Source organism: Taudactylus pleione, unplaced genomic scaffold (genome assembly GCF_031769625.1).
Source record: "Taudactylus pleione unplaced genomic scaffold, aTauple2 ptg000762l, whole genome shotgun sequence".
In the NCBI taxonomy this organism is placed as follows: Eukaryota; Metazoa; Chordata; class Amphibia; order Anura; family Myobatrachidae; genus Taudactylus; species Taudactylus pleione.
The window spans coordinates 3,566,193-3,579,561 of NW_028285164.1; the positions used below are offsets into that span (position 1 = coordinate 3,566,193).

At 46.7% G+C, this 13,369-nt stretch overlaps 1 protein-coding gene across 2 annotated transcripts in view; it reads left to right on the top strand.

Moving 5' to 3' along the window:
* LOC148476924 (NACHT, LRR and PYD domains-containing protein 1b allele 2-like) overlaps nucleotides 1-12,368 on the top strand; it is a 55,149-nt gene extending 42,781 nt beyond the window's left edge. For both annotated transcript variants that reach the window (XM_088457514.1, XM_088457515.1), the window contains 3 exons: nucleotides 2,521-2,668; nucleotides 8,340-8,381; nucleotides 10,574-12,368. In XM_088457514.1, the coding sequence (XP_088313640.1) occupies nucleotides 2,521-2,668; nucleotides 8,340-8,381; nucleotides 10,574-10,872 (489 nt within the window). In that variant the 3' untranslated portion in view covers nucleotides 10,873-12,368. The remainder of the gene's footprint in view (nucleotides 1-2,520; nucleotides 2,669-8,339; nucleotides 8,382-10,573) is intronic.
* Nucleotides 12,369-13,369: the final 1,001 nt, after the last annotated feature.

Below are 13,369 nucleotides of genomic sequence, written 5' to 3' on the forward strand. Positions count from 1 at the left end.
GTTGCTGCTTGTCATGGAGGTTCAGACAAGTTCAAGGTTACTACATATGCAGTTAGAACCGGTTCTGACTACTTTGTTTACTAGGTGGAATCACAGTCTCGTTATTTTATAGCAAAACCTCGTACACTGCATTTTGATGGTAGTGATGATAAATTTTTGAAGAGTTACTAGAAATCATGTTTGACATCACCAGAATGTTTTATGATCTAAAAACCCAAATTTACTTATCAGCGTATTTGACTGACTATTTACATTCGATAGTGATACGATTTCTGTTGTGTGCGAGATCAGTCAATTTGCTCCACTTACAATAACTTTTGCAGACCAATCAAAGCATGAATCCACTGACAGTTGGCAGCAGATTCAAAGGTCTGCACAGATCAGTACAGGTTGAGTTTCCCATATCCAAATATTTTGAAATACAGAATATTCCGAAATACGGAATTATTTTGGCATGACTGAGATAATGAAACCTTTGATTTTTGATGGTTCAATGTACACAAACTTTGTCTAAGGCATAACTTATTAAAAATATTTTATAAAATTACCTTCAGGCTGTGTGTGTATAAGGTGTATATGAAACATAAATTAATTTCATTTCTGTACACAAACTTTGCTTGAGCCGCAAAATTATTGAAAATATTGTATACAATGACCTGCAGGCTGTGTGTATAAGGTGTATATAACACATAAATGCATTCTGTGTGTATATTTGGGTCCCATTCCCAAGATATTTCATTATGATATGCAAATATTCCAAAATACGGAATATTCCATTATCCAAAATACCCCTGGTCCCAAGCATTTTGGATATGGGAGACTCAACCTGTATTATCTGTGCAGGCTTTTGTGTTAAAAGGATTAAATAAAGGGATCATGTAAAAAAAACCTATTGCGTGCGGTCCCCCCCAAAAACAAAAACAGCTCCGGATCTCTGAGCCAGGTCTGGTACTGGAACGAAAACCAGCATGGGGTATCCCTATTTTCCAGTAACCAGCACCGGGCTCAACCAGCTGGGGGCTTACACAATAGCAAGGAGACTAACAGCCTGGGGTCCCCCTGCCATAATGTAAACCAGCCCCAAACTGGTCAGCCCAAGGCTGCAAATCCTCAAAGTGGGGACCCCAAAAATAAAATGAGGTTCCCCCTCCTGAGGATTTACCAGCTCTTCCCTGCACCCTGGTGGCGGTGGTTGCATGGATGATAGTATAAAATATAGAATTAATATTGTTCTTTACAGTGGAATTCAAGGTTGCCTGTTTCTTTATACCTTTTAACACTAAAGCCTGCACAGATCATATCGATCTGTTCAGTGATTCAGTCAAACACTCAGCTCACAGGCAGATCTTTTTATTTTGTGTATTGTGCTGCAATTTTGGTGTGATTTTTATTGATTTGACAAACACAATTTCAGTACATTCATGATTTGTATTTGACTCCTTGTACGTGATATAATGTTTGGTCGTTTGGTGTATTGTGCCGAATTGGTGTGTTAAGTCATGTTTCACCTGCGAATTGCAGTCAAATTGTCCTTTAGTGAACCTCTGATTTGCAAAATCACACCCAAATGACAGAAAAACACCAAATCGACAAAAATCAAATGTTAGTAAATTTACCCCATGCTTCTAATATCTTCTTTCTATGTCTATTAAAAATGTGGTCCTTTTATCAATTTACTGTGAAAGTGACTGCATTCCAAGTCACAGAATGATTCGGAATTATCTGTTGTAATCTTTATACCCTCCACATCCCCTCCCCCCCTCTGATATGTTCCTTAGATGACAAATGGTACCAGACAGAACAATGACCATAATGAACAGTAGTCATTTTAGTAAATATGAATAATAGCTATTATCTTCTAGAAGGCAGGAGATGCCAACATTCTGGCTGCCCCTTTCGGGAGGGGCAGCCAGAACTGTATAATTGGGGGGCGTGGCCATCATTTGTGGACTGAATGGGGGCATGGTCACGCAATCGCATCATTTTGGCCCCACCCCCTTTACACAATGACGAGGATCCCGGCATTGTGAAGCAAGGGGCAGGGCCAAAATGACGCGATTCACCGCCTCCTTCCCATCCTGCTGCGGGGGATTCTCATATGATTGCGGGGGAGATGGGGGGGTGAGGCAGGAGGGGTTGGCGGCTGCCAGGAGGCTTGCCTGCCTTTCCAGGGGGCCGGGAGTGGCACACGATTTTTGGGAGGCTCCCGGCCAAATCGGGAGGGTAGGCAAGTGTGCTAGAAGGTGCTAGTTAAATGTTAAGTAGAATCTGATTGGTTGCTATGGGCAACAGCTCCACTTCTAAAGTCGCTCACTTTAGTAAATAAACCCCCAAACCAGAATCCGCTTCTCTGGTGTAATAAAGTCCAAAGATGTTTATGTTTTTCAAAAAGGAATTCCCTGATCTCCTCTACTGCCCAGAGTTCCCAAATGTTCAGGAAACACCCCAAATAGGTGGGCCCATGGGGTGATTATGTGGCAAGGGTACTCTATTAAGAATCAAATTTCATTGTATCTCTAGAGTCTACATCTTAAAATCCATACAGAACTAGAGAATTGTCCCTTCATAGAGATTAATGTGAAAGGAATTGCAGAGGAAATTACATTGTCCGTGTTACCGGAGGGGAAGGACAATCCTGATCCAGTTTGGAAAGGAAAACTCACTAAAGGTAACATATATACCGTACTGTCCCCTAAATGTGTCTATAATACAATGTTACACAATTAGCTCTACTGTATATTCCATCTACTGTGGAAAAACACCAATGTAGATAATTATTCTGTGAAATGTGATAAATTAATTAAACAGAAAGGAAAGAAAATAAACCATCACAATAAAACAACAATGACAGCAATAATGTGTAATAATCGCCATATAAAGTATATTTTTTGAAAGTTGCTCATTTGTTGCATGTAGAAACTGAGCAAAATTTTCCAGCTAAAAATTGATCTTTAAACGTACTTAGGTGCTCTCCCAGCAATAATGACCTCATGGGTAGCAGTGGTGTATAAGTTACTGCTCCACCAACATAATATCCACTGATGGGCAACCGGGCACAACTTCATGTGCAGCCCTCTAACCTGATAAAGGGCCACTATTACCATTAATGTCTGTAATAAATTAGATCAATACATTAAATGAAAGGGACACCACATGCCCATAGAATAGATTCCCATATGTACTTCTCAGAACCAGTTGGGTATGGGATGCCGGCACTCGGGATCCCAGTAGTCAGAATCCCGATGCCAGCAGGGTTAGGATATCGACACCTGTCGGTAAGTATCCTAACCCTTCCCCTCTCCCTAATCCTAACTCTCCCTCCCCGCACCCTAAACCTAACCCTCCCTCCAGTGCCTGAACCCTAATACTCCCCCTAACTAGTGGCATATTTGGAGCCCAGGAAAAAATTAAAAATGGGCCTCCACCCCATCTGTGCTTGTCACCGAAAAGTTGGTGTGTCCACGTGCCACAAGGGGCGTCGCAACTGAAAAAATTTAGGGCGTGTCAACATAACCCCCCCATTTCTTGTCACTCTGGGAAGATTCCTTTTTGTTCCATATGCACCTTAATGCCCCCAGTAGTAGTGCCCCTTATGCAATGTCCCCAGTAGCAGTGCTCCTGGTAGTGCACCCTTATTCTGTGCCCCTAGTAGTGCAGTTATACAGTGCCTCCAGTAGTCCCCCTTATGCAGTGCCCCCAGTAATGCCACTTATACAGAGCCCCCCTATGCATTGACCCCGATAGTGCCCCTTATACAGTCCCCCTATTCAGTGCCCCCAATAGTGGTCCCCCTTATGTAGTGCCCCTGATACAGTGCCCTCCTATGCAGTGCCCCCAGTAGTGGTCCCTCTTATGTAGGCCCCCAGTAGTTCCTCCCTATGAAGTATCTCTTATACAATGCCCCCAGGAGTGGTCCCCCTATGCAGTGCTCCCAGTAGTGCCCCTTTTATAGTCTCCATTATACAGTGCCCCCAGTGGTGGTCCTCCCTATGCAGTGCCCCCAGTAGTGCCCCTTATACAGTGCCCCTGATACAGTACCCCCAGTAGTAGTTCCCCCTATACAGTGCCTCCGGTAGTGTTACAGTATTGCTATACATTGCCCCTGGCCAGTAGTGCCCCTTACATGTATAACATGACTACCATACAGACAAAAACCACTTACCTGAATCCCCACTCCTGCTGCACCTGCCGCTGTCCTCTCCTCCGTCCTCCCGCTCGGTACTATGGGAGAGATGTCATGACGTCCCCTCCCATCACCCAATACGGGAGCTGGAAGGAGGAGCTCATGAGTGAGCTCCAGCCAGGGTCTGGCAGTGGGCACATCAGCCAATAAGAGTCTGTCTGACTCTCATTGGCTGCTTAAACACACACACCGCCGCTGGGTACTACCAGTGTACTACCCAGTGCTGGCAGCGGTGTGTGTTACTGTGTAGTGTGGACTGCACTCACTGCGGTCCGCACTACACTAGTGACTTTACCGGACCTGGACTGCGGCCGGCATGCCCTGTTTACGCCACTGCCCCTAACCCTCCCCTTAACCCCCCCCTAACCCCGCTACTTACCATGGCGATGCCGGCATTTGGGATGTCAACTACATCACCTCAGAACACCTTTCTAATTTGCCCATATGCTAATACAACTCCAAATTCTCTGGCTCTGATAGAGCCAAAAGCACTCCAGGGCTTGCGGCAACGAGACCCTACCACAAGGGTATCATCGCAAGCCCGATGGTCACGATGGACTTGACCATCGCGACCATCTTCCTGGCCGCTCGCTATAGCTGTGGGTGGTCACCCACAGCTATACAAGCAGCCAGGAGGCCGCTCTAAAAATTAAGAAGGACGGCCCTGATTCAGAGCGAGCGCTCTGTCAGTCAGAGCGTCCGGCTCTGAATCAGGGCCTCTGTTCGACTCGGAACTAAAAACATGATCTGAAATGGGACTGTTCAACTCAGAACTCCTAAATTCGGTTGTTGTCGGCTTTCTGTAAACCGGGCACGCACATATCTATTTAATGTGGACCTGTTTTTGTTCGTTTAGTACAATTAACATCAATAATTTCCAGTGAATTTTGACCACCTCACAGCACCTGAAATCATGAGGGTGGGACTTAAATGCAATCTGAAACACACGAGATCCAGTTTTAAATCCAAGTTCCAAACTGCAAGACTCAGCACTACACAGAACCCCAAAGTGATTCCGAACTGGGACTTCATTCCACTCGGAACCCCCTACATTCGGGTGTGTTCGTTTTTCACTAAACTGAACCTGCACATCTCTGCTTTTAGCCCATAGATGGCCTAGTGGCTAGCATTACTGCCTCACAGCACTTAGGTCTTGGATTCAATTCCCACCATGACCGTAAGTGTGTGGAGTTTGCATGTTCTCCTCATATTTGCATTGATTTCCAAGTGGCAGGGAATATAGATTGTAAGCTCCACTGGGACAGGGACTGATGTGAAGGCCAAATATTTTCTCTGTTATGTGCGTGGGATATATAAATAAATGAATCCCCTCTATGACATGTTTACTGGATATGAGTTAGGGGTGTGCACCGGTCACTCTTCGTGTTTTGGATCTGGATCTTTCTTCGTGTTTTTGATCTGGATTGGTTTTGCCAAAACCACCCTTCTGTGTTTTGGTTTCTTGGTTTTGTGTTTTGGATCTGTATTTTTTGGGAAAAAAGCATAAAAACTGCTAAAATCACAGAATTTTTTTTTTTTTGTTCCTACGCTATTATTAACCTCAATAACATTAATTTCCAGTCTATTCTGAACACTTTACACCTCACAATATTGTTTTTAGGCCAAAAGGTTGCACCGAGGTAGCTGGATGACTATGCTAAGCGACACAAGTGGGCGGCACAAACACGTGGCTCATCTAGGAGTGACACTGCAGTGGCAGACAGGATCTGCAAAGAAAAAAAAGAGGTGCAAGATGGAATTGTTCTTGGGCCCTCCCACTCACGCTTATGTTGTATAAACAGGACATGAACACTTTAACAAACCAATCATTTCAGCGCCAGGGTCTGCCACACAACTGTGGCTGAAATGATTGGTTAGTTTGGGCCCCCAGAAAATAAGCTGGCAATTAATCTGTCCCTGCACAAACTGGCTCTACAGAGGCAAGATGTCGTCCTCATCCTCCTCATCCACCGATTCCTCACCCTCTTCAGTGTTGTCCTCATCCTCACAGAGTATTAGTTCATCCCCGCTGGAATCCACCACCACAGGTCCCTCTGTTCTTTCTGGAGGCTGGTCTTCCTGGAAGAGTTGATAATTAATTTTGATGAACATCATCACACTTTGTGGAAGCAACCTCCTACACCTTTTGCTGACAAGGTTCTCGGCTGCACTAAAAACTCTTTCAGAGTACACACTGGAGGGGGAGGCAACTTAGTTAAAATAGAGCCAGTTTGTACAGGGGCCTCCAAATTGCCTCTTTTTCCTGCCAGTACAGGTACGGACTGTCTGACATGCCTACTTGGATGCTGTCACCGATGTAATCCTCCACCATTCTGTCAACGGTGACAGTATCATATGCAGTGACAGTAGACATGTCAGAAATTGTTGGCAGGTCCTTCAGTTAGGACCAGATGTCCAAACCGGCCCTTGACTTATGACACAGGCGCACACTTGGCACTGCTACTTTGTTGATGCATGGGCAGCTACAGTGCACACAATTCGCAAACACACAAAAAATTAATTTTTTATTTTTTTGGAGTGCACTTTGAGGGTTACACCACCCTTTAACAGACGAGCCAGCTGGCCCTTGATTTATGACACAGGCGCACACTTGGCACTACTTTGTTGATGAACGTGCGGCTACAGCGCACACAATTCACAAACAGAAAAATATTTAAAAAATGTTGCACTTGGGGGGGAGCACCCCTGATGGACAGATCACCCCCTGGACAACACTACAGCACCCCTTTAGGACTACAGCCTTTATGGGACCCTGCACAATACAGCCGAGCCAGCCAACCCCTATAGACTTTGGAGTGGACATAGCCCCTATGGACAATTGACTGCAGAACACAGCCCAGACAGCCCCTATGGACAACAGCAGCACAACACAGCCCTATGGACTTTGGAGTGGACACTGGACCTGATTCACGCACAGCACTCGCAAGCGGGTCGATGGTCCCCCACTGCGCATGCGCGAGACCCGGCCAGCGACGGGCGCTCCGTCACTACGGGTCTCGCACCAAAACGGAGCGGCTGTTGATTGCGATTGACAGCTCACCCCGTTTTGGAGGCGGGCAGAGGGGTGGCTGGCCAAATGGAGGCGTTCCTGAAGGAACGCCTGCCATTTGGGGGCGGACTCAGTAGTGAGCTTCCGGCTCTATTAGAGCCGGAAGCTCACTGGGGTTTGCGATGGACGAGACCCTACCACAAGGATCTCATCGCAAGCCTGATGGTCGCGACCATCGTGACCATCACCTGGCCGCTCGCAAAAGCTGTGGGTGGTCACCCACAGCTTAGCGAGCGGCCAGGAGGCCGGCTCTCAAAAAAAAGAGCGTCCAGCTCTGAATCAGGCCCACAGCCCATATGGACAACAGCAGCACAGCACAACACAGCCCAGCCAGCCATAACTCCCACCCTCCCCATTCACTGTCCACAGCTGGAGTGAAAAATGGAGCCGACGCGGGGACCTTTTATAGAATCCAAAACCCGCGAGATCCGACAGCGGGATGATGACATTTTGCCTTCAGATTCCTTAAATCCGAATTCGCTCATCCCTAATATGAGTATAACAATTTTGCAACTGAAATATGCCTCTTCAATCAATGGTATAACGCCCGTGTGAAAGCAAAGTACTGTAGGTGAAGGGCTGCGTGCAGGATGCAGAAACATATTTTTCTTTCTATTGTTGGTCACTATAGATAAATACTGTAGGGTGACATCTCTAGAGCCTGGGAACGTCTATTTAGCAGACATAGGAGCTCTGTACATTGGAACCAGAGTCTGTGACCTCACTCTCCATCATTCCTGTGAGAGTCTCCAATACCAAAGTAATTCAGTGGGTGAGAAGCGTCTGGTAGCTCTGATGGCATCTGTGGTCAGTGATAGTAATGGGGAGAGGGGTGTCAGGGGGCTCAGGTCGGGGTCTCTGGGCCTTTAGCTTTATCACTGGGTGGAAGTGGGCACAGAGAGAAAAATTAAGCTGATGCGCATTGAACCGTACAATGTAAATACTGTATATAGCTCAGTGGCTGAAAATTGTTTTATTGAAAAATTTTAAAATGTTGCTATAGTGGACTTTACATTATCATTAATGTACATATTCTATAGGGATCACCCTGTAATATTCACTAATGCTAAATATTTTGCTTTCTAGGGGATTTACGAGAATTGACACAGCATTTTACCCACATGAAAGGTATGTTACATGTTGTGGTATAACGTTCTCCTTACACTGTATCTGTGTCCTGTTACACATGAGCTGCTGTGTATCACCTCAAATGCTGGCCTCCCATTTATTTCACCTTGTGACATTCCCTTAAGGGCTGTTGTTCTATGTATTTTATAGATGCTCTTGTCTTGTGAGAAGCTCCAGTGATGGCCGGGGGGTATCTCTACGCGTTTTATAGATGCGTTTGGCTTGTGAGAAGCTCCTGTGCTCCAGTGATGGCCGGGGGGTATCTCTACGCATTTTATAGATGCTTTTGGCGTGTGAGAAGCTCCTGTGCTCCAGTGATGGCCGGGGGCATCTCTATGCGTGTTATAGATGCTTTTGGCTCGTGAGAAGCTCCTGTGCTCCAGTGATGGCCGGGGGGTATCTCTATGCGTTTTATAGATGCTTTTAGCTTGTGAGAAGCTCCTGTGCTCCAGTGATGGCCGGGGACAACTCTATGCATTTTATAGATGCTTTTGGCGTGTGAGAAGCTCCTGTGCTCCAGTGCTGGCTGGGGACATCTCTATGCATTTTATAGATGCTTTTGGCATGTGAGAAGCTCCTGTGCTCCAGTGATGGCCGGGGGCATCTCTATGCGTTTTATAGATGCTTTTGGCGTGTGAGAAGCTCCTGTGCTCCAGTGATGGGCGGGGACATCTCTATGCGTTTTATAGATGCTTTTGGCGTGTGAGAAGCTCCTGTGCTCCAGTGATGGCCGGGGACATCTCTATGCGTTTTATAGATGCTTTTGGCGTGTGAGAAGCTCCTGTGCTCCAGTGATGGCCGGGGGCATCTCTATGCGTTTTATAGATGCTTTTGGCGTGTGAGAAGCTCCTGTGCTCCAGTGATGGTCGGGGGGTATCTCTACGCGTTTTATAGATGCTTTTGGCGTGTGAGAAGCTCCTGTGCTCCAGTGATGGCCGGGGGGTATCTCTACGCATTTTATAGATGCTTTTGGCTTGTGAGAAGCTCCTGTGCTCCAGTGATGGCCGGGGGCATCTCTATGCGTTTATAGATGCTTTTGGCGTGTGAGAAGCTCCTGTGCTCCAGTGACGGCCGGGGACATCTCTGTGCGTTTTATAGATGCTTTTGGCATGTGAGAAGCTCCTGTGCTCCAGTGATGGCCGGGGACATCTCTATGCGTTTTATAGATGCTTTTAGCTTGTGAGAAGCTCCTGTGCTCCCGTGATGGCCGGGGACATCTCTATGTGTTTTATAGATGCTTTTGGCTTGTGAGAAGCTCCTGTGCTCCAGTGATGGCCGGGGACATCTCTATGCGTTTTATAGATGCTTTTGGCGTGTGAGAAGCTCCTGTGCTCCAGTGATGGCCGGGGGCATCTCTATGCGTTTTATAGATGCTTTTGGCGTGTGAGAAGCTCCTGTGCTCCAGTGATGGCCTGGGGGTATCTCTACGCATTTTATAGATGCTTTTGGCTTGAGAGAAGCTCCTGTGCTCCATTGATGGCCGGGGACATCTCTATGCGTTTTATAGATGCTTTTGGCGTGTGAGAAGCTCCTGTGCTCCAGTGATGACCGGGGACATCTCTATGCGTTTTATAGATGCTTTTGGCGTGTGAGAAGCTCCTGTGCTCCAGTGATGGCCGGGGACATCTCTATGCATTTTATAGATGCTTTTGGCTTGTGAGAAACTCCTGTGCTCCATTAATGGCCGGGGGCATCTCTATGCATTTTATAGATGCTTTTGGCGTGTGAGAAGCTCCTGTGCTCCAGTGATGGCCGGGGACATCTCTATGCGTTTTATAGATGCTTTTGGCGTGTGAGAAGCTCCTGTGCTCCAGTGATGACCAGGGGCCTTCAGCTGTGTTACCTTTGCACAGCCTCTGTTACCCTGAGCCCCACACCTGAGCAGCAAATTAATAACCCTCAGAATTCCATCTCTTGCTAGTCTGATTTAGAAAATTTCACATTGGCAGAATTCTTATTTTCCAGACCTCTGATCTTTCATTTGATCTAAACCAGTTTTCAAAGTCCCAAACTCTTCCTCTCTGGATCTGTTTGTGCATGCAGAGCCCTTGTCTCATCGAAGATAAGTTTTATCCATATCTGTAATATGACGTGTTTAGAAAGTGTCTTTTTTTTTGTTAGAGTGGCTTATGTATTTTTTTCGCTGTACTCCAATATATATATATAATGTGTGTGTGTCTGTATGATTACAGGTAATTCTCTGACTGAGGCACACTTTGTAGATAAACATCGGGTAGATCTGATCCATGGTGTGCCCCTGGTAGAGCCACTTCTGGATAGACTCAAAAGAGAGAATCTTCTAACAAATGAGGCCTGTAATACTGTGCGCAGCAAGCCGACCCCCGAGGAGAAGATGAGGGCACTTTATGATTTTATTAGGTCTTGGGGTGACGGTGACAAGAGCAAGTTTTACAAGATTCTAAAGGGCACCAATGGGCCTCTTATCAAAAAGCTGGAGCAAGCTGATGATCATTCCTCTGAAAAAAATTAGAAATATTGTATTAAGGCTCTAGAGTTCTATTGGGCGGTGGGTTTGGACAATAAGCAGTGAATGGTCAGAAATGTCTGCAGGCTTTTGCAACTTATCTTAAATGTCACATTTAAATGCCATTAAATTTGGACACCTGCAAATAAAATTGTTCCTTGTGAGCCACATCCAGCCACAACCTCTAGGGGGTGCTGTCTGCTTTATCATCTATAGAGAGGACAAAGGGACATATTCATTATTAATAGTTACTGCAGGAATCTAGCTCACCGTGATTTGCAACGGCACAAACCAAACTACAGGAGCAATTCTGTATTGCTTCAGTGCCGGGACAGCTGCTCCGAAAAGCCGCCTTTGCGTGATTCCTATGCTTTCACCACAACTTAATGGTGGCAGTAGTTTATATTGGATCACTATTCACATTACGGATCTCCTTGCAGGAGTGTGGCCTAGCGGATGGTGTTAGTACTCTCAGTTAAGCTCCAAAAAGTGATTGATAAAATTATGTTCCCATATGTATGAGGACAGCGCTCTGAATTGGGACTCTGCTGTTTGCAGGAAATATGAGTGATATCTCCTGCTTTGTAGCAATGATTAATGTCTATGGCCCTGATTCAGAGCCGGACGCTCTGACAGAGCGCTCGCTCTGAATCAGGGCCGTCCCTCTTACTTTTTGGCGCGGCCTCCTGGCCGCATAGCTGTGGGTGACCACCCACAGCTATAGCGAGCGGCCAGGAAGATGGTCGCGATGGTCAAGTCCATCGTGACCATCGGGCTTGCGACGAGACCCTTGCGGTAGGGTCTCGCTGCCGCAAGCCCTGGAGTGCTTTTGGCTCTATCAGAGCCAAAATCACTCCCACTGACATCACTAGTGATGTCAGTGGGGCCGGCCCCTGACGGTAGGCGTTCCCATGGGAGAACGCCTCCATCTGGGCAGCCACGCCCCCGGCACGCCCACAAAAGGGGGCGTACTGTCAATCACCATCGACAGCACGCCCCCTTTGGTGTGAGACCCATAACGACTGCTTGGCCGTCTTTATTCGGGTCTCGCGCATGCGCACCACGGAGCCTCCTCCGTCGTGCGCATGTGCACTTGGGCAACATCGACCCGCTTGCGAGCGCTCACTGCTCGCGAGCGGGTCTGAATCAGGCCCTATGTTCCTTAAACCATGTGGAAAATATTGTCTGATGAATAGGCCTCTAAATCATTTTAGTCAGAAATTGCAAATAGCAATATCTGCAAAGGGATGCAATCGGGAAGCCGGTTGACATTATACTGACAGCCGGCTTTCCGACTGTCATTTCCCGGCAAGGGCGAAATGACCGGCGTCTAGATGTATACGCCTGTCATTTTACAGACGCCGGGAGACCGGTGCCCGGCATCCCGATCGAAGTGATGCCGGGCGCCGCTGCGGACAGCCGCGGGGGGGTAGGTTAGGTTTAGGGCTCCCGGGGGGTACTTAGGGTTAGGCACCCCCCCCGGAGGTTATGGTTAGGCTAGAGGTAGGGAGGGTTAGGGTTAGGCACCCCCCAGGGGGACTTAGGTTTAGGCGGCAGGGAAGGGGGGGGGTTAGGTTTAGGCACTTAGAGGGGGGATTAGGGTTAGGCACTGGGGGGGAAGGTTAGAGTTAGGCACCCTAAAGGAGGGTTAGGGGGTTAGAATTAGGTTAGTGCATACTTACCTTAGACGATCGGGATTTCCTCCTCTGCCGGCCTCCTGGTGTCGGGATTCCAAACGCTGGCCAGGGGACCGCCGGTAATTCGTATGTATTCCTCTGCAAATGTGATAATATCAACTGGTGCTGTATGAGAGACTGAGAGGAATGTTTTTTTTCATATGTTATCCATTTAGTCAGGCTTGCCTACCCTCCTGATTTGGTGGGGGCCTCCCGAATATCGGGTGCTACTACTGGCCCCCCTGAAAGGCAAGCAAGGCTCCCGGCAGCCACCAACCCTCCCCAGCTCCCCCCCAAAATAATGGCATTGTGAAGAGCGGGTGGGGCCACGATGATGCGATCGTGCAGCCCCACCCCCGGATCCACCCCCAATGTGCTATAAATGTCCTCCGGAAGGAGGGAGCTGATTGTTGGCAAGTATGCATTAAGTATACAATCACATTTTATAATTTTTTTTATACATAAATATATGAAATCAATTATGCTTTTCATGTTAACGCTATTTTCATTGATGAAAATGTGATCATGCAATATATAAAAACATACTATAATCCAGTATATTAATAATCAAAATGTATGTGCAATAAATGTAAAACAATGTTGATAAGCATAAATAAAATAAAATAAAAAAAACTGTGTTTAGGATGAAATGCTTGAAGTCTACAGTGCAAAATGATTATAAAACTAATGTGCCATACAACGCGGCCTCTCAGATTACGCTGTATAGTGTTGTAGCTATGCTTAGGATTGGGGTAAAGGATGTGCCTATAATTTATGGTAACATTGTATTCAGCAGAGCAGTAACTTATTCCCCTTTTAGTAACCTA